The sequence below is a fragment of the Corylus avellana genome, chromosome 1 (assembly GCF_965113065.1).
Source record: "Corylus avellana chromosome 1, dhCorAvel1.hap1.2, whole genome shotgun sequence".
In the NCBI taxonomy this organism is placed as follows: domain Eukaryota; kingdom Viridiplantae; phylum Streptophyta; class Magnoliopsida; order Fagales; family Betulaceae; genus Corylus; species Corylus avellana.
Window position 1 is genome coordinate 4,304,690 of NC_142490.1, and position 24,656 is coordinate 4,329,345.

The following is a 24,656-nucleotide window of genomic DNA, read 5'->3' on the forward strand; positions in this document are numbered from 1 at the left end:
AGAGAAACCTCCTGTAGAACGGCGATCATCACGGGAGCCCGCCCAATCCGCATCAGAAAAGGCTTGAATTAAATTTGAGGAGGAACGTCGAAACTGTAGACCAAATGTCATTGTCTGTTTGAGATAGCGCAGGAGACACTTGGTAGCTTGCCAATGAGGCTCAAGAGGCTTGTGCATGTATTGTAACAACTTGTTGACAGTGAAGGCAATGTCCGGTCTCGTGATGCATAAATATTGGCGAGCTTCTATTGTGCTGCAGTAGAGAGTGGGGTCTTTAAAAATAGTCCCTTCAAAGGCCGAGAGACTTGTTGATGTAGCCATTGGTGAGGCAATTGGCTTTGCATCACCCATTTTTGTACGAGTTAGGAGGTCTAGGATATACCGCTGCTGAGATAGGTATGTAATTCCCGAATGATATAGAACCTCAATTCCTAGAAAAAAATTCAGACTTCCAAGGTCTTTGATAGCAAACTCAGAGTGTAATTTTGAGATCAAATCAGTTATGGTAGTAGTACTGGAGCACGTAATAATTATGTCATCCACATAAATGAGAACATACATTGTCATGGCAGCAGATTTATATATGAACAATGACGTATCAGATTTTGAACCATGAAAACCAAGAGCAATTAAACGAGTGCTTAACCTTGAAAACCAAGCTCGGGGCGCTTGTTTTAGCCCATAAAGAGCTTTTTGCAGCTTGCATAAATGCAGGGGAAATTGAGGATGAGTAAATCCAGGGGGTTGAGTCATATAAACTTCTTCAGATAATACCTCATGTAGGAATGCATTGTTTACGTCAATTTGACGAATAGCCCAGCCATTTGAAATTGCAATAGAAAGAACTGTACGTACCATAGTGGGTTTAATTACAGGGCTAAAGGTTTCATCAAAGTCCACACCAGGTTGTTGATGAAAGCCCTTGGCAACAAGACGTGCTTTGTATCTTTCAACCGAACCATCAGCCCGTCGTTTGATGCGGAATACTCACTTACATCCTACAATATTTTGAGCCTCCGAAGGGAAAACTAATTTCCATGTTCGATTCTGTAACAATGCATCAAATTCACAATTCATTGCTTTTCTCCATTTCGGATGCTTGATGGCAGAAGAGTAGCAAGTTGGTTCTACCAAATCCAAGTTAGCTTCGGTTAGGAGAGCATGAGGGAGAGGATATTCTGTGGTACCATTGATGGGTATTTTTGGTTTGATGATACCATGTTTGGCTCTTGTAGTCATGGAATGGGTGTTGGTAGGGATATTTTGGTTTGGAATGTGGGGACCTACAGAAGTGGGAGTGGGTGAGACTAGGGGGTTCACGGGTTGAATGTAGTTTGGGTGAGCTACGGTTGTTGAGTGATTTTCAGGTGGAGTAGGGGTTGGATTTTCAACAGGTGTGGTAGGAAATTGATGAGTTTGCGAGGGACTTGTCATAGATGTGTTTGTGGGAGGTGCTTAGGAAGCCATTGAGGGACCGGTTAATAAGGTTGTTGGTCTAGGCACAAGGGTGGGTCGTTGTGCAGATGTAGATGGGTTGTTTGGCATGTGAGGAGTGACGTGGGTGAGGCTAGGTGCATGTGAAGTAGCTTGCAGGAGCACACTTGCTGCTGGTAAAGAACTCACGGGCTGGAGGAGAGAGAGTTGAAAAGGAGCTGGACCCAAAATTGATGCATTAGATGAGGACAAAGAAGGCGATTTTTCAGCCTGGGAAAAAGGAAATATTTCTTCTTGGAATATCACATCTCGTGAGAAGTAAACTCTACCGGTTGGAATATGCAAACATTTGTAACCTTTGTGTAAAAGACTATACCCAAGAAAGAGACACTGGACAGACTGAGGCTGCAACTTATTTGTGTTGTAGGGTTGTAAGTTTGGCCAACAGGCTGAACCAAAAACCTTCAAAAAATTGTAGTTAGGTTGAATTTTGAAAATAATTTCAAATGGAGATTTTTTTTGTAAAGTGTTTGTTGGCATTCGATTTATAAGATAACATGCCGTGACAAAAGCATCTTCCCAAAAACGAAGGGGAACATATGCATGAGAGAGAAGAGCTAATCCAGTTTCGACAATGTGTCGATGTTTTCTTTCAATAGCCCCATTTTGTTGATGGGTATGAGGACAAGATAGTCTGTGAGTGATGCCATGTTGTTGAAAATATTTATGGAGAGAGCGGTATTCGCCTCCCCAATCAGATTGGACACACTTGATTTTTCTGTTAAAAATCGTTCAACGTAAGATTGAAATTGAACAAAAATAACAAAGACATCACTTTTGCGCATAATTGGAAAAAGCCAGGAATAGCGACTAAAATCATCCATAAATGAGACATAATATCTGAAACCAGATTTTGAACAGATGGGAGAAGGACCCCAAACATCTGTGTACATTAATTCTAAATGAAATTTACTACGATGTAGAGACTTGGAGAAAGGGAGTTGATGACTCTTGGATCTAAGGCAAGCAGCACAAGACGTGGAGTCCTTTTTATTTTGCAAAAACAGAAGCTTGAATGAAGATAAGACACGATAAACGACACTAAAAGCCGGATGACCCCAAACGGGAATGCCAACTTGACACAGATGCACGTTCACCCACCAAAGCAGTTGGATCACGCACTTTATTGACATATGAAAAAGGAGGAATGATATAGAGCCCGTGATTACTCTGCCCTTCCAGAAGAGTGTTCCCCGTAGCTTGGTCCTTCACAAAAAATTTATATGGGTGAAATTCAAAATAAGTTTTTGTAGCTTTGGTAAATTGATGCACAGACAATAGGTTTTTCCGAATTTGAGGGACATGGAGAACATTATTTAATTGAAATTGAAAAGAAGGGGTAGAAATTTGGGCAGTCCCAATATGCTTAATAGAAAGCCCAGTACCATTACCAACACGGATTTGGTCAGAACCACCATATTCTTCGGCCTTCAAGTTGAGATTGGCAAGATCCGAAGTGATGTGATGCGAGGCCCCAGAGTCTGGGTACCAATTGTGATCCACAAGGGAAGGAGGTGCAGCAACATAGGCATGAGCATTTGATGTATGCTCTTGTTGAAAAGACTCATCAAATCGGTGGTGACATGTGAGAGCTCCATGACCAGCTTTTAGACATACCTAACAAAAAAAGTCGGGACTGAGAATGAGAGGATCGTCCACCACGCCCCCTGCCACGCTGATTTCCAAATTGGTAAGGTGGACGATTTTGCTGGGAGTATCTCCCACCACGGCCATAATTAAAATTGGATGGAGAATGGCGGCCTCCACATTCACGGGTTGGCCTATTTTTAGTCACAAATTTTGCATCTGCAGGGGCAGCATCTAGTGTTGCAGCATTGTGAAAAAGACGGTGCTCATGAGCAAGGAGATGCCCATATAGATCATCAATCGTCATAGAAGTCACACGGGTGGTAACAGATGTGACAAAGGAGTCATAGTCAGATCCAAGGCCGGCAAGGAGAAATGCAGTGAGCTCAAAATCATTGAGTGGTTGATCAACAGCAGCAAGAGTATCCACGAGGCCTGTGAATTTTTGAAAATAGTCCGAGGCGGAGGAATCACCCTTCTTGAGGGTAGCAAGTTGGAGATGAACTTGCATAAGGCGAGCCTGAGAGTGAGAGGTGAACAAGTGTTCAAGAGTGAACCAGAGATCACGGGAAGTGGTACACTTGAGCACATAAGTGAGGATGGACTCCGTTAAGGAGGATGTAAGAGCACCTAGGATGAGTTGGTCCTGCTGGTTCCATGTCGCATACGCTGGATTTTGTTTCTTTTCGACAGTTTCAACTCCATCAGTGGTGGAGGACACGACTTCAATGATTTGGGGTGGAGGTTTGATAGTTCCATTAACGAAACCATAGACAGAGTGGCCTTTGAGAATGGGCACAATACTAGCCTTCCACAAATGATAATTGTCTTTTGAAAGCTTGTGAGTAACAGAAGTGTGGATAGTGGTGGCTGCAGTGGTGACGGTAGCATGTGGGGTGGGAACCACAATGGAAGATGATGCATCATTCATTGTGGTTAAGAGGATTGAGAAAGAAAATGAAAATGGGTGGCAGGAAAGAAAAAAAAACTGACGTGAGTCAAAAAAAAATAGCTCTGATACCATAAAGATTTTGATAATCAGAAGTATTTTTCAAATGTACTGCCTTACCTTAACACTGGTATAGGCTTTTGTATTTATAATTAAAGTTGTTACAATAGATAACAATTTACAGATTTGAGAATACATTTGAATTCTAAAAGATATGAAATACATTTGAATTCTGAAACATATAATTTAAATTCTAACTCCTTTTATAATCTTTATCTTGAGAAGCTTTATCTTCGAGACTCTTTTGAATTTGAACTTGGAGATTATCTTGAGACTTATCTTTATCCTTAACACTAGGCAACATGTACGTATATAACGTTAATTTCAATCATGTTTTTCCAAGTTTGGCCTTGCATGTATTTGATGTTTACAGTATTATTGTAAATAATCATTTTACCAATTATTATGTTGGAAGATATATCATTTACAACAAATACTCTTTTGTCTCCATGATCAATTCATTTATAAGAATTATCTAAAAATAAAAAATAAAAACTAAACAAAAAATAAAAAATAAAAACGAAATGTACTAGCTAATTAATTAGTCAATATCGTTTGAATTTGTAACAAATAAATCCCTTAAATTTCAAAATAAATTTACAAATCCATATGGAATGCATCTATAATAAAATTATCTCTCTATACAAATTTCAGTGGTTTTTCCAACATAGTCGTTATAATAAAATTATAATTTCACCTTCAAATAAGCAAGAATTGTATAATAATTAAGAATGGAGGTCCTAGCGACCACCTTCATAATTTCACCTTCAAATAAGCAAGAATTGTATAATAATTAAGAATGGAGGTCCTAGCGACCACCTTCCCATGTTAGAAAGAGGTAGTTGCTGTGTGTGTGTGTGTGTGTGTGTGTGTGTGTGTGTGTGTGTGTGGGGGGGGGGGGGGGGGGGGGGGGGGGTGTCCACCCTGTAACTACCTCCGCTAGAGTGGAGGCGGATCACCAAGAAGCTGGCCCCACCACAACTAGCAGCGGAGATTTTTTCCACCGCCACCTCTTTTTTTCTTTTTTTTCTTTTTTTTTTAATATATACATAGGATATGCTGATGTGTCAATCATGTATAATTATAGCAATATTATTTTAAACGTCTTATATGACTTTTTGTACACATGACAAAAATTTAATTAGTTAACTTTAGACGAAAATTGACGAGAGAATTTTATTTTTGATAGAGGTAAAACAGTAGAAGCTCTTATTTGTTATTAGAATTGGTTGAAATCTTCCTCCCATTTCTGAGTATGGTGAGTCACTCTTACTTGATATTGAAGATGAAGAAAGTTACAAGCTTGAGTTACGTAATATTTGTTAATTTCAAATTTGTTCATTGTTCTAATTATTTGATTAAATTATCTTCACTAATACTTTAAAAATTTAATTGTAGTAGAAATTCTGTCTAATTCCATCACATCTGACACCGATTAAGGCTTGATGGATGAACTCTGCGGAGTGATGTTTTGTTGAAAGGATTTGGTAAGTTTTTTTGCATCTTATTGTTTTCTTACTTCATATTTATTTCTCACTCTTTAATATTAATCACTAATAGCGATTCACTATGTTTATATTTTGATTTGTTGGATTATTGAAGGAAGCAAATTTATGGAATTGAAGTCTGAAGATAATCCATATTTAGGTGGATCATGAAAATTATTATGTAACCGTTTTTATGTTTATCCATATTGATTACTATCTTTATGTTTTCTCTCTACTATATTTGTGTAATCGCTGTTGCCCTTTATGTGGGTTATTTAACTTATTTTCTTTTTATTAAGTGATTTTACTTAGTTGATACTTTGTTTATTATTTTTGAATGGATTTTAATTTGGGTTTAGGTAGATTTGATTTCTTTTGAGTTTTGTTGATTTGATGCATTGAGATTGCCATATTGGTGCTGGTGTTTGCTGCTTCAATGAATGCATTGGATGGGATTTATTTGCCTTTTGTAAAAGCATTTTTCTTTCAAAAAAAAAAAAAAAAAAAATGAAAGCATTTTTCATTAATTGGTTTTGTTTAGTTGAAATTTGCTTAGTCTAATTAGAATTTCTAAAGGCACATTAATATTTTGTGACTGTTATTTTAGGGTTGTTTTAAGTTGACATGGAAGCTGAAGCTGAGGCCTTGTCTTGTGTGTGTATATATATATATATATATATATATATATATAACTTGATTTGATTAGTTTCTGATATTCTTTTGTTAAGTTTTACATTTTAAGATGTGGTGGATCAATATAAAAATAGCTTCAATAAGATAATTTTTAATAAGCTATTTTATCCCAACAAAAAGTATTTGGGCTCCCAAAACAGCTTATTTTTAATAAGTTATTTTAGCCCAACAAAAAGTATTTGGGTTCTCAAAACAACTAATTTCTAGCCCAATTAGCAAACAGTAAAAAGCCCAATAAGAAGTCCACAAAAACTGGTTTAACCGATTACCGATTAACCCATAATTTTTGGTATAAACCCTTATCGGTCGGTAACTAAAAACCCCAAAAACCAGACCGATATGACCGATAACCACCCCTTCGTAAAAAGCATATAGATCAAATTTGTCGTTTATGAAAACCCAATGAACGTTTTGAAAAGATAATAAGGGCCTGTTTGAGAGTGCATTTGAGGGGCATACAAGTACGTTCGATACTCAAAAAGTCCATTTGAAGAAAAAAAAAAATATTCGTTTGGTAAATAAAATGAAAGCACTTTTAAAGGTCTAAAAAACTTAAAAATGGCCAAAATACATTTTTTGACTTAAAAACTCTATTTCGCGAGCACAATCCTAAACAGACTTTAAATCACATGAATAAACCCTAATAAAGAAAATTGTTACTAGGAAAAATCCAACAATCATTACGAGTAAATCAGTTTTGGATCTCAAGTTCACTTGATTGATATATATTTGTAGCTTGTAATGGGGACTTCAAAAAATTCAAATCATACTGAAAATTTGTGAAGTACTAGTAACTTGACGCTATCAAGTGATGTGGGGCCAGTTAATTTTTTTTTTTTCACTTCAGGTCTTTCACGTGGGTTGGTCTCTTTTGCTTTTGATTTATCGGCGGCCGAATTGGGTTTCACGTGATTGTTTCTGACTCTTATTTCTTGGGGGTAATTTCATTTACTTCCATAAAGTTAGGTGCCTTTTGTAAATACTCTTTAATGTTTAAAATCTTTTACTTTGCTATATTGAATTTTAATTTTCTTTTACTTTCTTCATTCTGTTAAAATTTTTTGTTAAATTCTAACGAAAATGTGTGAAATTATTAAAATACTCTTACTGAAATTACTTATTCCACTATTTAATTTAACTGCAATATGTAACGAAAGGAGAAAAATAGAAGGAAATTAAAGTTCGATATACCAAAGTGAAAGACTTGAAATATTGAAAGGTATTTACAAAAAGTGCGTAACTTCATGGGGGTAAGTGAAATTACCCCCATTTCTTTTCTTCCTCTAGCTGATTTTGAAGTCCACTTTTCTATGGGCTGATTTTGAAGTCCTCTTTACGAGGGGTATACAAGTGAATGTGATTGTAGTTATTCTTTCATAATCGCAAACGGTTTATGTAGTTATTCATTTTTAAATAACTGCAACCATTAGACCATTTAGTTGTTAATCACACCCAACGGTTATACAGTTATTGAAGGTCGGTTATTAACCGGTAATCGTTTTTCATAAAAATTCAAAACACTAAGAAAAAAAAAACACACACACACATTTTTTAAATTTATACTCTAAAAATGAATTGATAAAAACAATATTCAAACTTAAACCGTTACTTTGACATAATGTTAAATCATTACTTGAACAAAGACCTAGCTTTGTTAAGATTTTCATTGCCAATATATCCTTCAAACTAAAAAAAAAAAAAAAAAATTGAATATTGAATATATAACATATATGCTTGAAACTTTTATAGATGCCATGCATATGCCTTGCTTTCCATATATAATAAGCCATGGGAGATTTTTGGAGGAGGGTCTTACGTACGTCGGGTTGTACAACATATTTCTCAATTTGGACACGACTCTTGTTGCTTGAGAATTTCTAACTATTTTGGCAATGCTTTTAAATATATGTGCATGTGTAACTATATATACATGAAAGAGAATATTATAAAAGAATGGTACAAATAGTATATACAATATGCAGCCCCCGCTAGTGGTGGAGAAGATATAGAAGAGGTAGGGGAAGAGGATGATGATATTCTGTCGCCATCCTCAACCTCAGCCTTCCCCCACAATAGGTAGGTTTAAGTCTAAGATAAGTAAGATCGGTCTACAACAGTGAAGCTGTTGTGGATATTTCAGAGTGGCCATCAAATCTAAATAATAGAGTCAAAAGCAGTTGGACCATTACTCCTATAGCTAGGAATCTAGGATCTCCTTTTTTTTTTTCTTTTTTTTTTTTGTTACAAAAAAAAAATAAGTACCGACCTTAATTCCTGTCGTTTTATGGGAGCTAGAGTTCATAAAAACCTGCTGCTTGCAAAGAAAATCCATGAAAGAGCATTGAAAAATTCTAAACAAATAAATATCATAATTTTATGCGGAATTAACGGATATTCATCAAAGTAAATAATCACAAAAATATAAACAGTCACACACAAAGATTTTGGTGACGAAGATAAAACATTTTAAAAAAAGTTCTAAAAATAAAACTTCTTCAGAGCAGCCAAACCCAGGAAATCACTATCAAAAGATTATTCAGAGATTACAGACACTAGGAACACTTACAACCATTTGCAAGACCTTGACTCTGTAAGATCGACAAGCCTCCAACTTGTCTTCTCGCTCACAATCTTCTTCAATATGATTCTCTTTTATCAGACCCTTCCGATAGACTTCAATTAAGCACACAATCAAAACTAACAAAAATCCTCTAAGAGGAATCAATTTGGCTCACAACAAAATAATCACTCAAGCACAGCCTCACACGAACTCTCTGGAGGTGAAAATTCGTGTCTCTCTCTTCTATAATGATGTATATATACCCCCGAGAAAACCATAGACCTAACCCACTTAAAATCACGTTTTTGGGCCAAAAACTTACAGGGTGTCCGGACAGGGCATTGCGGAGCAAAAATAGAGTTTCTGGAAATGTCGTCCGGACTCGGGGAAGGCCTGTCCGGACAAGGCATGCAATGGGTGAAACATCATTCTGAAAATGTTGTCTAACCTTAATCAACAGCTTCAATCGATGGACATTTGTGGTCCGATTGAGCTGAAATTTTGCAGGGACATTTATAACACACGAATCTACATTATGAACGATGGAGATTGGATTCTGAGTATTTTATATCAGTGTTGGAGCCCGTGAACAGTAACATCTGCACTTTGGAACTGAATTAAGCCAACACAAGAACTAACAAACTCCCCATTTGGCAATTCAGTGACAAAACCAAAATGCCGAACTAATCCCATCATCTCCCCATATTTACTCCCCCTTTTTGTCATAGAATGACTAAAGGTCTTCATGTTTCCTGAAACACTTCACAAAATACATCAAGGCATATGTTGAACAAGAAGACATAAATAAAACTCATGATAAAAAAAAATGACGTAAAATGCATGATCATAAAGAAACATCAGCAAAACTCTCCCTCAATGTATGACTCAATTAACAACAAGAAACTGGAAATGCAAAACATATTTCTCCCCCTTAAAAGTCAAATGAACACACATGATATACACATCAATGACTCATGTATTACACAATGAATATCACAAACATGCTCCAAATATGCAAAATATACATGAGACTAGAAATGACAAGAAACTCATATTGCTTAACCTAAGCCAAGAAAATATTCTATTCAACCCATGCTTGTGTGGTGTGTATGTGTAAGCCATCCAAAGAGAAAAAATTTCAACTTACAAAATTAGGAGAAAGTTTCACCAAAATGAGATTTTGACAAGTATATCAAATCAAAAGTCAAACATTATCATACTAGGACCTAGTCACTCTCATTCTATACATTTCTCTTTGTAAAATAATTTGCACAAGTTTGACACAGTGAAATAAATTCCTTTTGGAATATAATCTTTTTATTTTATTTGTTTCACTATTTTGTTTATTTTTCTCTTTAAGAAAATGTCCTTAAACTTTTGGTGCTTATCACAAAAGAGAAAGTAGAAATTTTTAAGCCCTAGGTTCAACTAGCATATAGTCAATTTGAAAAATATGACTAGTTAAAAACCTCATATGGTTACCTAACAGACCTCACAAATAAAGTGAAACCAAACCTCAATTTAAGCTTAAATGTGCACAAGGGATAAAGCATAGGCAAAATGTACCACATAAGCTCAAGCTTTAGGTAACCACAAAAATAAGTCCATTGACACAAATTTTCATCTCATGCATATTAAAAACATTCCAAGACGCAAGGAATTAAATTCATAAAAAGCAACATGAAAAATTAATAAACTATCTAGGTGCATAGGACAAAATAAAGAAGAAAAAAAAAAAAAAAACAACCAAAGTAAAATATTTTTGTCTTTTTGTTATTTTTCACAAAAGAAATGCACACAAACAAAATACAATTTCAAAACAAAATAAAACAAAAATGCAATGAAACAAGAAAAACAACTTGCTCTAAGATATGCAAAGATATGCAAGAAAATCAATCCTAGGCATTTGGGTGACTCACCTAACATAAGATGAGATCATCACCACTCCCCCTCAAGGGGTGAATGATATCATCCTTCCTAACCCAAACTTGAGAAATCTTAGGTCTAAACTTATGACTTTACTCAAACTTATCTAGCCTAGATAGCATTTCTCTCATCATTATGACCAAACTCTCACTTTCTTTCCTAGAATAGGAATTTTCATTTATATGCACATGAGGTTTCAAATTAAAATAGTGAGGTCAAATGTGACCCATTTTGCCACAGTGATGACATGGAGGGACAAACCTTTGAGAAGGTAATTTCCTAGGAAGATGCACGACTCTAAGTGTAGGGTAAGATGCATGAGGCTCAATGTAGATTTTCTTACCTTTCTTACCTTAAGGAGTCGAAGCAACTACTTGCTTTTCTTCACTTGAAGATTCTTCTACTTTCACTGGTTTAACAAAAACAATCTTTGAATTAGAAGCACGGTTAGAAGACAAAGAAGCTGTTTTATCAAATCCTAAACCAGATCTGTCGCTAGAATACTTTTGAATATGCAACATTTTATCAAACTTTTCACTAGAGAATTTACTCAAGTGATTTCTAGATGCAATCAGATCATTTTAAAGAGATTTATTTTTAGCAATTAACACATGATTTTCAGATTTGAGAGTATTGCAAACAGCATGTGAATTACTCAAAGATTTCAACAAATTATCCTTTTCAAGCTCAAGATTCTTAAAATCCTTAATAATTTTTGAGTTAGTATTTCTAAGCGTAGAAAACTTTTCCATTAAATTGCTAAAGGAGTTTTGAAGATCATTAACCCTATTTAATTCATTATCAGAGGCAGATTGAACATGTGATTGATTAGAATCATCAGAATCATAGGATGCAACAAAAGCCATATAATTAGGAGTTTCTTCCTCATCGGTGTCACTCAAGGTAATATTGAAGGCTTTTTGGTCTTTTAGCTTATTACTCTTGAGATTAGCACAATTATTGCGAACATAACCATAGCCAGAACACTCATAACATTTTGGACCACGTAGGTCTCTTTCATTTCTTTTCTGAGTACTTCCTTTTTGTTTTCCAAACCTCTTGAAAATTCTATGTTCATTCTTATAAAACTTTTTAGCTATCAAGGCAAGTTACTCATCATCTGGTGATTCCTCATCAGAGTTCTTCCTAAGAGTTCTAAGGGCAAGATCCTTATTTTTCCTAGGTTGAGGCAAAGAAAACTCATAAGTCTAAAGGGCACCAACTAACTCTTCTATCCTCATGGTTTCCAGATTAGTGCATGACTCAATGGCTGTTACCTTCATTCTGAATCTTTCAGGGAGTGATTTCATGACCTTTCTAATAATCTTAGTGTCAAAAACTTTCTTTCATAGATTTATCAAGGAATTTCTAATTTCATTAAGTTTACCAAAGAAATCATTAAATGCCTCATCCTCTAACATTTTAATTTCCTCAAACTTAGAAACTAACATTTGAAGTTTTGAAGCTTTAACAAGATTTTTTCCTTTATAAGTAGTTTCTAGGATCTCTCATGCATCTTTGGCACTATCACAATTTGAAATTCTGGAGAACTCAGTTTGTGAAATTGCCAAGCATAGAGCATTCATAGCTTTGTCATTCGCCATATGGGTTTGTTTTTCAACATTAGACCATTCAGCTGTCGGCTTATCTGGAGCTTTAAATCCAGATTCAATGACATGCCAAACGTCTATAGATTTTAAGAAAAATCTCATACGGGACTTCCAATAGCCATAGTTTGATCCATCAAAATTAGGCACAGTGTTAAGGGTTTGAGACATCTTAAACAAGAAACAAAGATCACACTCAGAAATTTAATCATTTACGGAGTGAACCCACTCTGATACCAATTGAAAAACTCTAAACAGATAAATATCACAATTTTATGCAGAATTAACGGATATTTATCAAAGCAAACAATCACCAAAATATAAACAGTCATACACAAAGATTTTGGTGACGAAGAGGAAACCTTTTAGAAAACTTTTTAAAAGTAAAACCTCTCTAGAGCAGCCAAAGCCAGGAAATCACCATCAAACGATTATCCAGAGATTACATATACTAGAAACACTTACAACCCTTTGCAAGACCTTGACTCTGTAAGATCGACAAGCCTCCAACTTGTTTCCTCACTTACAATCTTCTTCAACGTGATTCTCCTTTATCGAACAATTCTGATAGACTTCAATTAAGCACACAATCAAAACTAACAAAAATCCTCTAAGAGGAATCAATTTGGCTCACAACAAAATAATCACTCAAGCACAGCCTCATACGAACTCTCTGAGGTTGAAAATTCGTATCTCTCTCTTCTATAATGATGTATATATACCCCTGATAAAACCATAGACCTAACCCACTTAAAATCACGTTTTTGGGCCTAAAACTTACGGGGTGTCCGGAAAGGTTAATGGGCTGTCCGGACAGGGCCCTGCGGAGCAAAAATAGAGTTTCTAGAAATGCAGTCCGGACCCGGGGAAGGCTTGTCCGGACAGGGCATGCAATGGGTGAAACAACATTTTGAAAATGCTGTCCAGCCTTGATCAACAGCTCCAATCGATTAGCGTTTGTGGTCCGATTGAGCTGAAATTTTGCAGGGACGTTCATAACACATGAATCTACATTATGAACGGTGGTGATTGGATTCTGAACATTCTATATCAGTGTTTGAGTCTATAAATAGTAACATCTATATTTTAGAACTGAATTAAATCAACACAAAAACTAACAAACATCTCCAGCACCCAGCTCTTTGTATGTTTCATGATAATATCTTTATTTTGAAAGAGAAAGAGAGGACGACGTACATGCCTTTATAAAACAAAAGAGATCGATAGCAAGGTACAAGTAAATTGATTGTAAACGTGGCAAACATATTGCAGAATAGATACAAATGTAACACGTACATCTATATATAAAATATCTAGCTTCAAGATAGTACACGTCCTCTTTTATTCTGCTTCACTCTTCACATGCAACCTTATTAATTACCTCCAAAACCCATCGATCACCACTGCTTCAATATTCCTTCAACAGCTCCTCGATCTAGCTACTCCTTCCATGGCTGCAGCTTCCTTGAGCTTCACCATTGGCATTATTGGTTTGTCTCCCACAAACTCTCTTTTAATTTGTTCTCTTTTCTTATCAAATATAATATTACATTTGTTTCTTCATTTTCAGGCAACATAATTTCAATACTGGTTTTTTCTTCTCCCATGTAAGTGAGACCATGTCAAAAGAACAATTGTTCTTTCTAAATCTCTTTATTGTTCTCTTTATGGATTTTTTGCTCAGATCTTTTGTTCCTCCACAAAGTCATGAACATAATCACTAGCTAGCTAGCTAGTTAATTAAGCAAAAAACCTCATTGATGTAAAAATATGCTTGTTTTGTTCTTCCTTTTTCCAGAAAAACGTTTTTGCAGGTGGTGAAGAAGAAATCGACAGAGAATTACAAAAGCATTCCATATATAACAACACTACTCAGCACAAGTTTATGGACCTTTTATGGACTCCTTAAGCCTGGCGGTTTACTAATCTCAACGGTGAATGGCGCTGGTGTCGTCTTTCAGTCCATATATGTCACTCTTTTTCTCATCTATGCTCCAAACCATCTCAAGGTACTCTCAATATATATATATATAATAAAAAGCTCTCTTTTTTTATTAATTAAAAAACGGTATGAGAGATTGATCAGTAGCAACTGTCTAGCATGACCATAATAGCACTTATTCAATTCGTTGGAAACCAATAACAATTTAGACAGGTTTAGTCAGACAAGAGAGGTCTAATCAGTGAAAAATTTCAGTTACTCCTTCAAGTTTGGTTGAGCTATACCATGACTCAACCCCATTAAAACATCACGTCTCAAAATGACTAATATTAATTAAAGCTCTCTTTGCTTTCACATCAAATAAGTTAATGTACATAGTAGAATTCTTGCCGATCCTACCTATTTTTTAGCCTAATTTAGTTCAGAAATTGCGTCCAAATAATATATTATCTTTAATTACCCTTATCTTATATCATTTTTGTTAATTATATCGAAGATTTGACTTTGTACCATTTTAGGCTTTATATAATACATTCATATATATGTATGTAACTATGTATAAAGCCTAATAGATTTACATGCATGTATTCCTTGAAATTATTTTTGTGGGGAAATTTCATTACCCCCTAAGCATCATCGGTGTTTTTTGCAATCATAACTTCAAACTTTTAATTTTTATAATGGTAGTATCCCAAAACTTTTCTCCCTTTAATTTTACTACTTTATTGGTTAAAATGTCCAAAATAACCCTTTTTAAGTGAAAATTCAAAAAAAAAAAAAAAAAAAAAAAAAGTAAAAATCCTGGTGACCCACGGCTCTACGGCCACGTTGTGGGTCACCATAATTTCCATTTATTTTTAAATATGGGGCATTTTGGGCATTTTAACAAAAATTGGTATAATTAAAAGGAAAAAATACTTGGGATACCAACATTGCAAAAACACTAATACGTACTTCAGAATTAGATATGTGAAGAAAGAAATTATATATATATATATTGTATGAATTGAATGTCCATTTTCCATTTGATTGAAAGAGAAAATTGGGAATGCATGGTATTGATGATCAGGTAAAGACGGCGAAGCTGGTGGGCATATTGAATGTGGGTTTTCTTGGGTTAGTAATTGCAGTAACTCTTTTGGCCCTCCATGGAAGTGTGCGGCTCACCTTCGTTGGAGTTTTATGTGCTGGCTTAACCGTTGGCATGTATGCATCTCCTCTTTCAGCCATGGTAATTATTTCATTATTCTCCTTCATTAAACTTATATTATTAATTTGTTCATGTGAATTTGCATATATAAAAATTGTTTGATTTTGGCAGAGATCGGTGATAAAAACGAAGAGCGTGGAGTACATGCCCTTTTTCCTCTCATTTTTCCTGTTCCTTAATGCTGGCATTTGGTCTGCTTATGCCGTGCTTGTCCAAGACTTCTTTATTGGTGTAAGTCCCCCCTTCCATCTCCGCACTATATATATATATATATATATATATATATATATATATATATATATATATATATAATTGGTCACTAACTTATGGGATGGTGACACATCTTTTAAGAATTAACTTCTAAAACAAAAATTTGAAATGTTTAGCATTTTTCATAAATATTTTATCGAAACATTTTCAGGTACCAAATGCTGCAGGCGTTTTGTTGGGGTCAGCACAGCTGATACTGTACGCAATCTACAAGAACAAGTCAAATATAATTTCAACAAAATCAACAGAGAAAATGGAAGAAGAAGGCTCTGCACACCTTGTCAAAGGAATCATCCAGATGCAAGCATGTCATGAGGATGACCAAGAGGCCCTCAAAAATCGAAGCCTCAACAAGGGGACAAGCCTCCCAAAGCCGCCTGTAAACAGACAGTACAGCTTCCAAAGACTCTTGAAGACATCTTCTTTGAATCCATATGAAGTGCACTCTAATTGGGCCCATGTAGATGATCTTGAAAATGGAGAAAAGATTCACCCTTGATGTACGTAATTAAGTTTAATTTCAATCATGTTTTTCCAAGTTTGGCCTTTCATGTATTTGATGTTTGCAGTATTATTGTAAATAATCATTTTACCAATTATTATGTTGGAAGATATATCATTTACGACAAATACTCTTTTGTCTCCATGATCAACTCATTTATAAGAATTATCTAAAAATAAAAATAAAATTAATTAATTAATTAGTGATCAATATCGTTTGAATTTGTAACAAATAAATCCCTTAAATTTCAAAATAAATTTACAAATCCAAATAGAATGCGCGCATCCGTAATAAAATGACCTCTCTGTACAAATTTCAGTGGTTTTTCCAACGTAGTCATTATAAAATTATAATTTCATCTTCTAATAAGCAAGAATTGTATAATAATTAAGAATGGAAGTCTTAGCGACCACCTTCGCAGGTTAGAAGGAGGTAGTCGCTGAGAGGGCAGGTTGTAGGGGACACCCCACCCCGTAACTACCTCCGCAAGAGTGGAGGCGGATCACCAAGAAGCTGGCTCCACCACAACTAGCAACGGAGATTTTTTCCACTGCCACCTCCTTCTTCTTTTTTTTCTTTACTTTTATATATATATATATTAAGGATATGTTGATGTACGTGTCAATCATGTATAATTATAGCAATATTATTTTAAACGTCTTATATGACTTTTTGTACGCGTTACAAAAATTTCATTAGTTTAGTTTAGACGCAAATTGATGGGAGAATTGTATTTTTGATAAAGGTAAAACAGTGGAAGCTCTTATTTGTTGTCAGAATTGATTGAGATATTCTCCCATTTTTGAGTATGGTGAGTCACTCTTGCCTGATATTGAAGCTGAAGAAATCTACAAGCTTGAGTCAGATAATATTCGTTAATTTCAAATTTGTTAACTAAAAACCGATTATCGATTAATCCATAATTTTTGGTATAAACCCTTATCAGTCGGTAACTAAAAACCCCAAAACCGGACTGATATGACCGATAACCACCCCTTCGTAAAAAGCATATAGATCAAATTTGTCGTCTATGAAAACCCAATGAACGTTTTGAAAAGAAAATAAGGGCCTGTTTGAGAGTGCGTTTGAGAGGCCTACAAGTGCGTTTGACATTCAAAAAGTCCATTTGAAGAAAAAAAAAATATTTGTTTAATAAAAAAAATGAAAGTACTTTTAAAAGTCCAAAAAACCAAAAAAATGGCCAAAATGCTTTTTTTTTTTACTTTAAAACTCTATTTTGCAAGCGCAATCCTAAACAAGCTCTAAATCATATGAATAAACTCTAAATTAACTACCCCTTTTAATTATGTTTGCATTTATGAATATCTTCATTGGCATCCCTTAAACATGATGCAGAGTGTTTGTGAATTCCATATGCAGGAAAAAACGATAACAATGTTGACCCAGTGGGCCAGGACCCACCCAAGATCAGGTCGAGAAGAAGAAACGCCTCAAAGATTCTGAAGGCTTTTTCATGCTTCTCCTCTCTTCTATAAACCATATAAAGTCAATTATGGGAACAATATTCAGAGGGGCCGGAGTCATCCAAAACAATAGTCCTCATAAATTTACTATCTTTTTAAACTATGGTTTGAACAGACAAAGGAAGTTCAGTGAATCCTAGAAGATATATATATATATATACGAGTCATGATTCATGTAATTAAAATCGTTGCATAAAAAGAATAAATAACTATATCCAACCAACTTCAACATGATTTTATCCCCTACATGATGAAGGTGTCAAGTATTTATTGGTGGACAATTTTCTTGACTTAAAAAAAAAGGTGCATGCGGTCATTGTTGATAGTTGCTACATGGTCAATTCTAACAAGGTATATTGGCCGAAAGTAAAACGGATATACTTCAATATTTACAAGCCACTACAAATGTTGGTTTGTTCTATGACAAAACTAAAGATATTTTGGCTCTAATGTTTGTCGATTCATATTATGTTGGTAATTTGGATAGATAAGAGGAGTTTCTTACAAGTTATGTTTTCACTTTCTTGAGCTATGCCATTTGTTAGAAAGCAACATTACATCCGACAAATTGCTTTTTCTACCACGAAGGAAGTATATGGTAATTATAGAGACAGTGAAATAAGCAATTTAGTTGAGAGGTCTGGTTGGTGATTAGGGTTAATTTGCAACATGATGAGATTGTTGTGTTCTATGATAGTCCGAGCACAATACATTTGACAAAAAATAAAAAGTATCATGATAAGACCAAGCATATTGAATGTCGGATATCATTTTCATAGAAAGGCTGTACAACAAGGTGATATCACAATGATGAAATTGCTACGACAGAAAATCCAACAAATATTATCCCTCCTAACCACAACCGTGGTTATTCATATTTTTTTTTAAAAAAAAAAAAGTAACATACTTAGTTTGGAACATAGCCTAGCTACTGAGCCTTGGGAATCACTAGTAGTTTTAGTTGCATTATGTCATGTTATTTTATTAAATAAATGCTTTGGGCTTATGTGATTTTTATGAAAGTTTGATAATGCATGAAATGGGTAAATTAATAGATACAACTATTTATCTTAAAAGATTAAGCTTATAAGAATAAATAAATTTAATTATTTATTTTATATTTTAATAGCGATCAAATTGACAAAAACAATATTCAAACATAAAATATTTACTCTATATTAAATCATCACTCGAAATAACAAAAAATCTTTCTCAAGATTTTCATTGCCTATGTATAACATGCATCCTTCAAACTTTAATAATAATAATGGATGAGTAACATGCTCGAAACTTTTATAGATGCCATGCATATGCCTTGCTTTCCGTAATAAGCCATAGGTGATCTTTTAGGAGGATCGAGGATCTTATGTCGGGTTGTACAACATATTTTCTCAATTTGGACACGGCTCTTGTTGTTTGAGAATGCTTTAGCTATTTTTGGCTATTAAATTCCGATGAGCTATATATTGAGAATAGTTTGAGACTTAAAGTAATTGAGAAATGATTCTCGTCAATATTTTCCTCATACTTTATTAATATCATTTTACAAATTCAATAGATCAATTATTAGATTTATGGGTCTACATAAGTCTACAAATCAAATGGTTGATTTGTAAGATATATATATATATATATTAACGTTAATCATTTCTCCATGTGGACTCCACAAAAATTCAAAAGAAATAATTTGTGTCAATAATTTGTCCTTAATTTTATTCTCCTATAAATTTAATAGTTGATGAGTCTACCATTAATTCATCGTACAAATAGTATATACAATAGGCAGCCCCGCTACTTGCGGAGAAGATATAGAAGAGGGAAAAAGGGTGATGATATTCTCTCATTTGTCATCCCCAACCTCACCTTCCCCACCATAGTTAGGTTGAAAGATCTGTCTACAATAGTGGAGCTAGCTTTCGTGGACATCTCAAAGTGGCCATCAAACCCCTACTTTTGACGGAAATGTCAATCAATATCATAAAGTAAAAAGTAGTTGGATCTCACAAAGTACTAACCACCAATCTTCCTCTCGTTTTATGGGAGCTAGAGTTCATAATGCCCTAGGTATTTGTAAAGTAAATCCAGCCGCCGACCTTTTATGGTTTATGGACGGAGATAAATTAAAATTTTTTCTAAATTTGAGGTTTTTAAATTTATAAATTATAGATATTCATTTCATTTAAACGTTTAAAATAAATTATATTTTAACATTTAATAAGAAAATATGGCTTATTAAATTCTTTAAGAGTAGTTTTCTCGTTAAATTTTTTCATTAAATACTGAAATATGACTTATTTTAGACACTTAAATAAAATGAACATCTATGATTTAAAAATTTGAAAATCTCAAATTTAAAGAAAATTTTAAGAGATCTCAATCCATGATTTATAGTAATTAAATATAACTTTCAAAAAATCCAGTCGTTTTATGGGAGCTAGAGTACTTCATAATTAAAGCCCTGGTTTTTGTAAAGTAAATCCATAAGATCATATATATCCAGCCGCCGACCTTTTACATGATTTATAATAATTAAATATAGTATTCAACAAACTCTTTAATAGTAATCTTAAAAGCTGTAGAGGATTCTAGTACTGTTTTTATTAATATAATATAATTTTTTTTCTCATTTTATTTAACAAAAAGAAATGTTACACTATCAAAAATCCCATACATGCATGAAGGCCGGAGAGGGTGGTCCACAGAACCGCATGCCTTAAAGAAGAAGTAGGTTCAAGTAAAATGAGTGTAAACGTGCCAAACATATTGCACAATGGATACACACGTGTAACACGTACATCTATATATAGAAGATCTAACTTGAAGCTCTTTTATTTTTCGCATGCAATCACCACCGAATCACTATTCCTTCAACAGCTCCGGCCTCTAGCTAGCTACTCCCATGGCTGCCCTGAGCATCATCATTGGCATTATTGGTTTGTCTATTTATTTTGTCTCTCATAAACCCTCTTTTAATCTCTTCTCTTTTCTTATCACATTATATATGTTTCTTTATTTACAGGCAACATAATTTCAATACTGGTTTTTGCTTCTCCCATGTAAGTGATGAGACAATATGCATGTCAAAAGAACAATTGTTCTTTCTAAATCTCTTTATTGATTAAGATATAGAGTGTATATATATATATGCTGAATTAAAATGGATTATTTCAAAATGGATTATTTGGTCAGAACTTTCGTTCCTCCACAACATAACCACCATAGCTAGTTAATTAAGCAAAAAATCTCATTGATTAAAAATATGGTTGTTTTTTTTTCTTTCCTATTTTCAGAAAAACGTTTTTGCAGGTGGTGAAGAAGAAATCGACAGAGAATTACAAAAGCATTCCATATATAACAACTCTACTCAGCACAAGTTTATGGACGTTTTATGGACTTCTTAAGCCTGGCGGTTTACTTGTCTGGACGGTGAATGGCGCCGGTGTCATCTTTCAGTTCATATATGTCACTCTTTTTCTCATCTATGCTCCAAACCATCTCAAGGTACTCAATATATATATAAAGAAAAAGCTCTATTTTTTTTTTTTACTAATTAAAAAAAGGTATGAAGGGTTGAGCAACCGTGAATACTCTGTCTGGCTGTGCATAACCATGATAGCACTTATTTGTTGTAAACCAATAACAAGCTAGAGGGTCTAGTCAGACAAGAGAGGGGTCTAGTCAGACAAGAGAGAGGTCTAGTCGGTGGAAAATTTAGTTTAGAAATGGAAAATGCCTCATTTCATCCTTCATACATTCTCCTACATATTTACCAGGTAAAGACAGCGAAGTTGGTGGGCATATTGAATGTGGGTTTTCTTGGGTTAGTAATTGCAGTAACTCTTCTGGCACTCCATGGAAGTGTGCGGCTCACCTTCGTTGGAGTTTTATGTGCTGGCTTAACCGTTGGCATGTATGCATCTCCTCTATCAGCCATGGTAATTATTTCATTAATCTCCTCCATTAAACTATATATGTTATTTGTTCATGAGAATTTGCATATAAATTGTTTGATTTTGGCAGAGGTTGGTGATAAAGACGAAGAGCGTGGAATTCATGCCCTTTTTCCTCTCATTTTTTCTGTTCCTTAATGCTGGCATTTGGTCGGCTTATGCCGTGCTTGTCCAAGACTTCTTTATTGGTGTAAGTCCCCCATCCATCTTTGATAACTAACTTTTGAAACAAAAATTTGAGATGTTTAACATTTTTCATAAATGTTTTATCGAAACATTTTCAGGTACCAAACGGCGTAGGCGTTTTGTTGGGGTCAGCACAGCTGATCCTGTACGCAGTCTACAAGAACAAGTCAAATATAATTTCAACAAAATCAACGGATAAAATGGAAGAAGAGGGATGTGCACACCTTGTCAAAGGAATCATCCAGATGCAAGGATTTCATGAGGATGACGAAGAGGCCCTCAAAAATCTAAGCCTCGACAAGGGAAGAAGCCTCCCAAAGCCGCCTGTAAACCGACAGTACAGCTTCCAAAGAATCTTGAAGGCATCTTCTTTGAATCCATATGAAGTGCACTCTAATTGGGCCCATGTAGATGATGTTGAAAGTGGAGAAAAGATTCACCCTTGATTACTAGGCAACATGTACATAACGTCAATTTCAATCATGTTTTTCCAAGTTTGGCCTTGTATTTGATGTTTGCAGTATTGTAAGTATCAGGGGATCATAGTTAAACAGAGTGTGTTAGATATGATTAGTAAACTAAACTTGTTTACTTATGCTACAAGACAGACACTTGCCCATTTGTGATATTTATAATTGTTGATTTTTTTTTTAAAAAAAAATATTTAATGACAAAATCAAACGTAAGAGAACATAGTTAATCTCTGAAGGTCGGTAAAGTAGTAGTCTGAATTTGAAGACCACATATGCATATCAAATTTTTATTTTCTTTAGATTGGTTAAGACTGCTACATCAACATATTAATATTTAGACTATCACCTCAACATTAGAAAAAAATATATAATTTATAACATTAATCTTAATAATTATTAATAACAACAATACGAGGAGCCAAAAACTATGTGGACAAAAGAGAAAAAGACAAAGTAGGAGTACTGTTATATATTGTAAAAACCAGAATTTGGCCAACAATTGAAACAAAAATAACATGAATCTTTTAGGCCACCCACTTGCAACCTTTATTTTTTGCAAAAAGCATGAATGATTCAACGAATAATCCAAATCTATTACACTAATTAACAATTTTGGCTCTTAATACTTCAAAAACAATATATAATTAATATTGGGCCATCACAATTTCCTGTTGCCTACTGTATATAGATCATCGATCCCATAGCCAAAAGATGCTCTCTCTCTCTCTCTCTCTCTCTCTCTCCATATATATATATATATATATATATATACATATTTCCATCCTTCCCTGCAAAAACCTTAGAGTTAGAGAGATGGCCGGATTCTCTTCCTCATGTAGCTGAAGATTTGTTCAGTATCTTGAAGCTCTACAGCGACGACACTATTTCACGCTCCACCGACGTAGATTCCTCAATCAACATATATATTATGTTTGGTTTCACGTGACCAATGAATTTGCTTTCCTGGGCTGAGCCGTGACTGCCCGTGTTGTTAGCCCAAATGAGTCCTCACCTAACCCATTTGGGCTAACGACTCATTATCATTATTATCATTATTATCATTATTTCTGGAAAAGGGTAGGCTAAGTGATCATTTATGGTTATTACTTGGGTGTAACTATAGTAGCACTTACTTACTGGAAACCGCACAAGAAGGGCCTAGATGATAGGAACGACAAATACTCCCTCAAGTCTGATTGAGCTATAGTCTGACTCAGCTTCGTCAGGGTATCAATGAGAATCTAATGCGACATATGTGGTGATTCTCCATTATGGAAATAACGACTCATTATTTAGTAGGAGTATTCTCGGATATATGTGCCACCAATAATCTTTGTCTCGATGACCAACTCATTTATAAAGTAATATCTAAAATTAAAAAATCAGGAAAATTACTAATTAGTCAATATCCTTTGAATCTGTAACAAATAAATTCCTGAGATTTCAAAATAAATTTATAAATCTAAATGATCACTTACTAGTTACTACAAATTTCAGCCGTTTTTTCAACGTAGTGGTTATGAAATTACAAAATAAAAACGAAGAAAAAACGAATTGTAGAAAGAAAAAAAATCCTTGTTTCATAAAATATTAAAAAAAAAGAAAAGAAAAAAAAGAAAAAAAAAAAAAAGAAAAAGGTAAAGGTCCCAACGACCACTTCCGCGGGATAGGAAGTAGTTGCGGGGGTGGGAGGTCCCTCACAACCCACCTAACGCAGGAGAGGGCAGGTTGGGGGACTCTCCACATCTGCATGTGATGAATTAATTCTTGGGTCGGATAGTAGTTAAATAAGAAATGCTAGGTGTACTAAATTTTTTTATTAAGAGATTAATACTAAAATGATGTGAAACTTATTCTTTGGTACTCATAGTATTTCTCTCACTACCCATCTCTTGGTAAAATATTAGGTAAACATAACATTTCTCAAATTAAAAATCAATGGTAATGCATGACGTTAACCTTGGATGAAAACAACGTTTTTGGAGGGACCAGATTAACCGGCCCAAGGCCTCCCCATCCTGGCCCGGTCTACATCTCGCCCTCCCGGCTGGTCACCTTCTCCCTCTCCTGGCCGGTCACTTTCTCCCCCTCTCTCCCAGTCACTTTATATGTTAGTATATAAAGTTATGGTACACAAATTTCTATTCTTACTGTCAATTATATTATTTCTTCACCACATATTTCTCCATCACACCCCATATTGACTTGGGCGTGAAATCCCTTTAAAGCACTCCTTGCAACCTCACTAAAACTATCTTTTAGTTATTTTGGTGAGG

At 34.6% G+C, this 24,656-nt stretch overlaps 2 protein-coding genes and 1 non-coding gene across 3 annotated transcripts; 2 read left to right on the plus strand and 1 right to left on the minus strand.

Annotated features, from left to right (window-relative positions):
- Nucleotides 1-3,345: 3,345 nt before the first annotated feature.
- Nucleotides 3,346-3,484, minus strand: LOC148587879 (small nucleolar RNA Z247). The gene has a single exon (XR_015910923.1). It is a non-coding gene; the product is annotated as a small nucleolar RNA Z247 (small nucleolar RNA).
- Nucleotides 3,485-13,719: 10,235 nt separating this feature from the next.
- LOC132171956 (bidirectional sugar transporter SWEET16-like) lies at nt 13,720-16,415 on the plus strand. The gene is made up of 6 exons (XM_059583376.2): nt 13,720-13,853; nt 13,934-13,970; nt 14,162-14,372; nt 15,375-15,536; nt 15,627-15,746; nt 15,937-16,415. The coding sequence occupies exons 1-6, from the start codon at nt 13,814-13,816 to the stop codon at nt 16,282-16,284; spliced, it is 918 nt and encodes a 305-aa protein (XP_059439359.2). The 5' UTR covers nt 13,720-13,813; the 3' UTR covers nt 16,285-16,415.
- A 4,205-nt stretch (nt 16,416-20,620) lies between these two features.
- On the plus strand, nt 20,621-22,514 carry LOC132172154 (bidirectional sugar transporter SWEET16-like). Its single transcript, XM_059583605.2, has 6 exons — nt 20,621-20,704; nt 20,791-20,827; nt 21,062-21,272; nt 21,545-21,706; nt 21,792-21,911; nt 22,006-22,514. Exons 1-6 carry the CDS (start codon nt 20,671-20,673, stop codon nt 22,351-22,353), a joined length of 912 nt encoding a protein of 303 aa, XP_059439588.2. The 5' UTR covers nt 20,621-20,670; the 3' UTR covers nt 22,354-22,514.
- Nucleotides 22,515-24,656: the final 2,142 nt, after the last annotated feature.

Coding starts and splice junctions, on each gene's coding strand:
- LOC132171956 (XM_059583376.2), top strand. CDS start 13,814: ATGGCTGCAGCTTCCTTGAGCTTCACCATTGGCATTATTG. Junction 13,854..13,933: donor CTTCACCATTGGCATTATTG/GTTTGTCTCCCA, acceptor CTTCATTTTCAG/GCAACATAATTTCAATACTG. Junction 13,971..14,161: donor CTGGTTTTTTCTTCTCCCAT/GTAAGTGAGACC, acceptor TCCTTTTTCCAG/AAAAACGTTTTTGCAGGTGG.
- LOC132172154 (XM_059583605.2), top strand. CDS start 20,671: ATGGCTGCCCTGAGCATCATCATTGGCATTATTG. Junction 21,273..21,544: donor ATGCTCCAAACCATCTCAAG/GTACTCAATATA, acceptor CATATTTACCAG/GTAAAGACAGCGAAGTTGGT. Junction 21,912..22,005: donor TCCAAGACTTCTTTATTGGT/GTAAGTCCCCCA, acceptor AAACATTTTCAG/GTACCAAACGGCGTAGGCGT.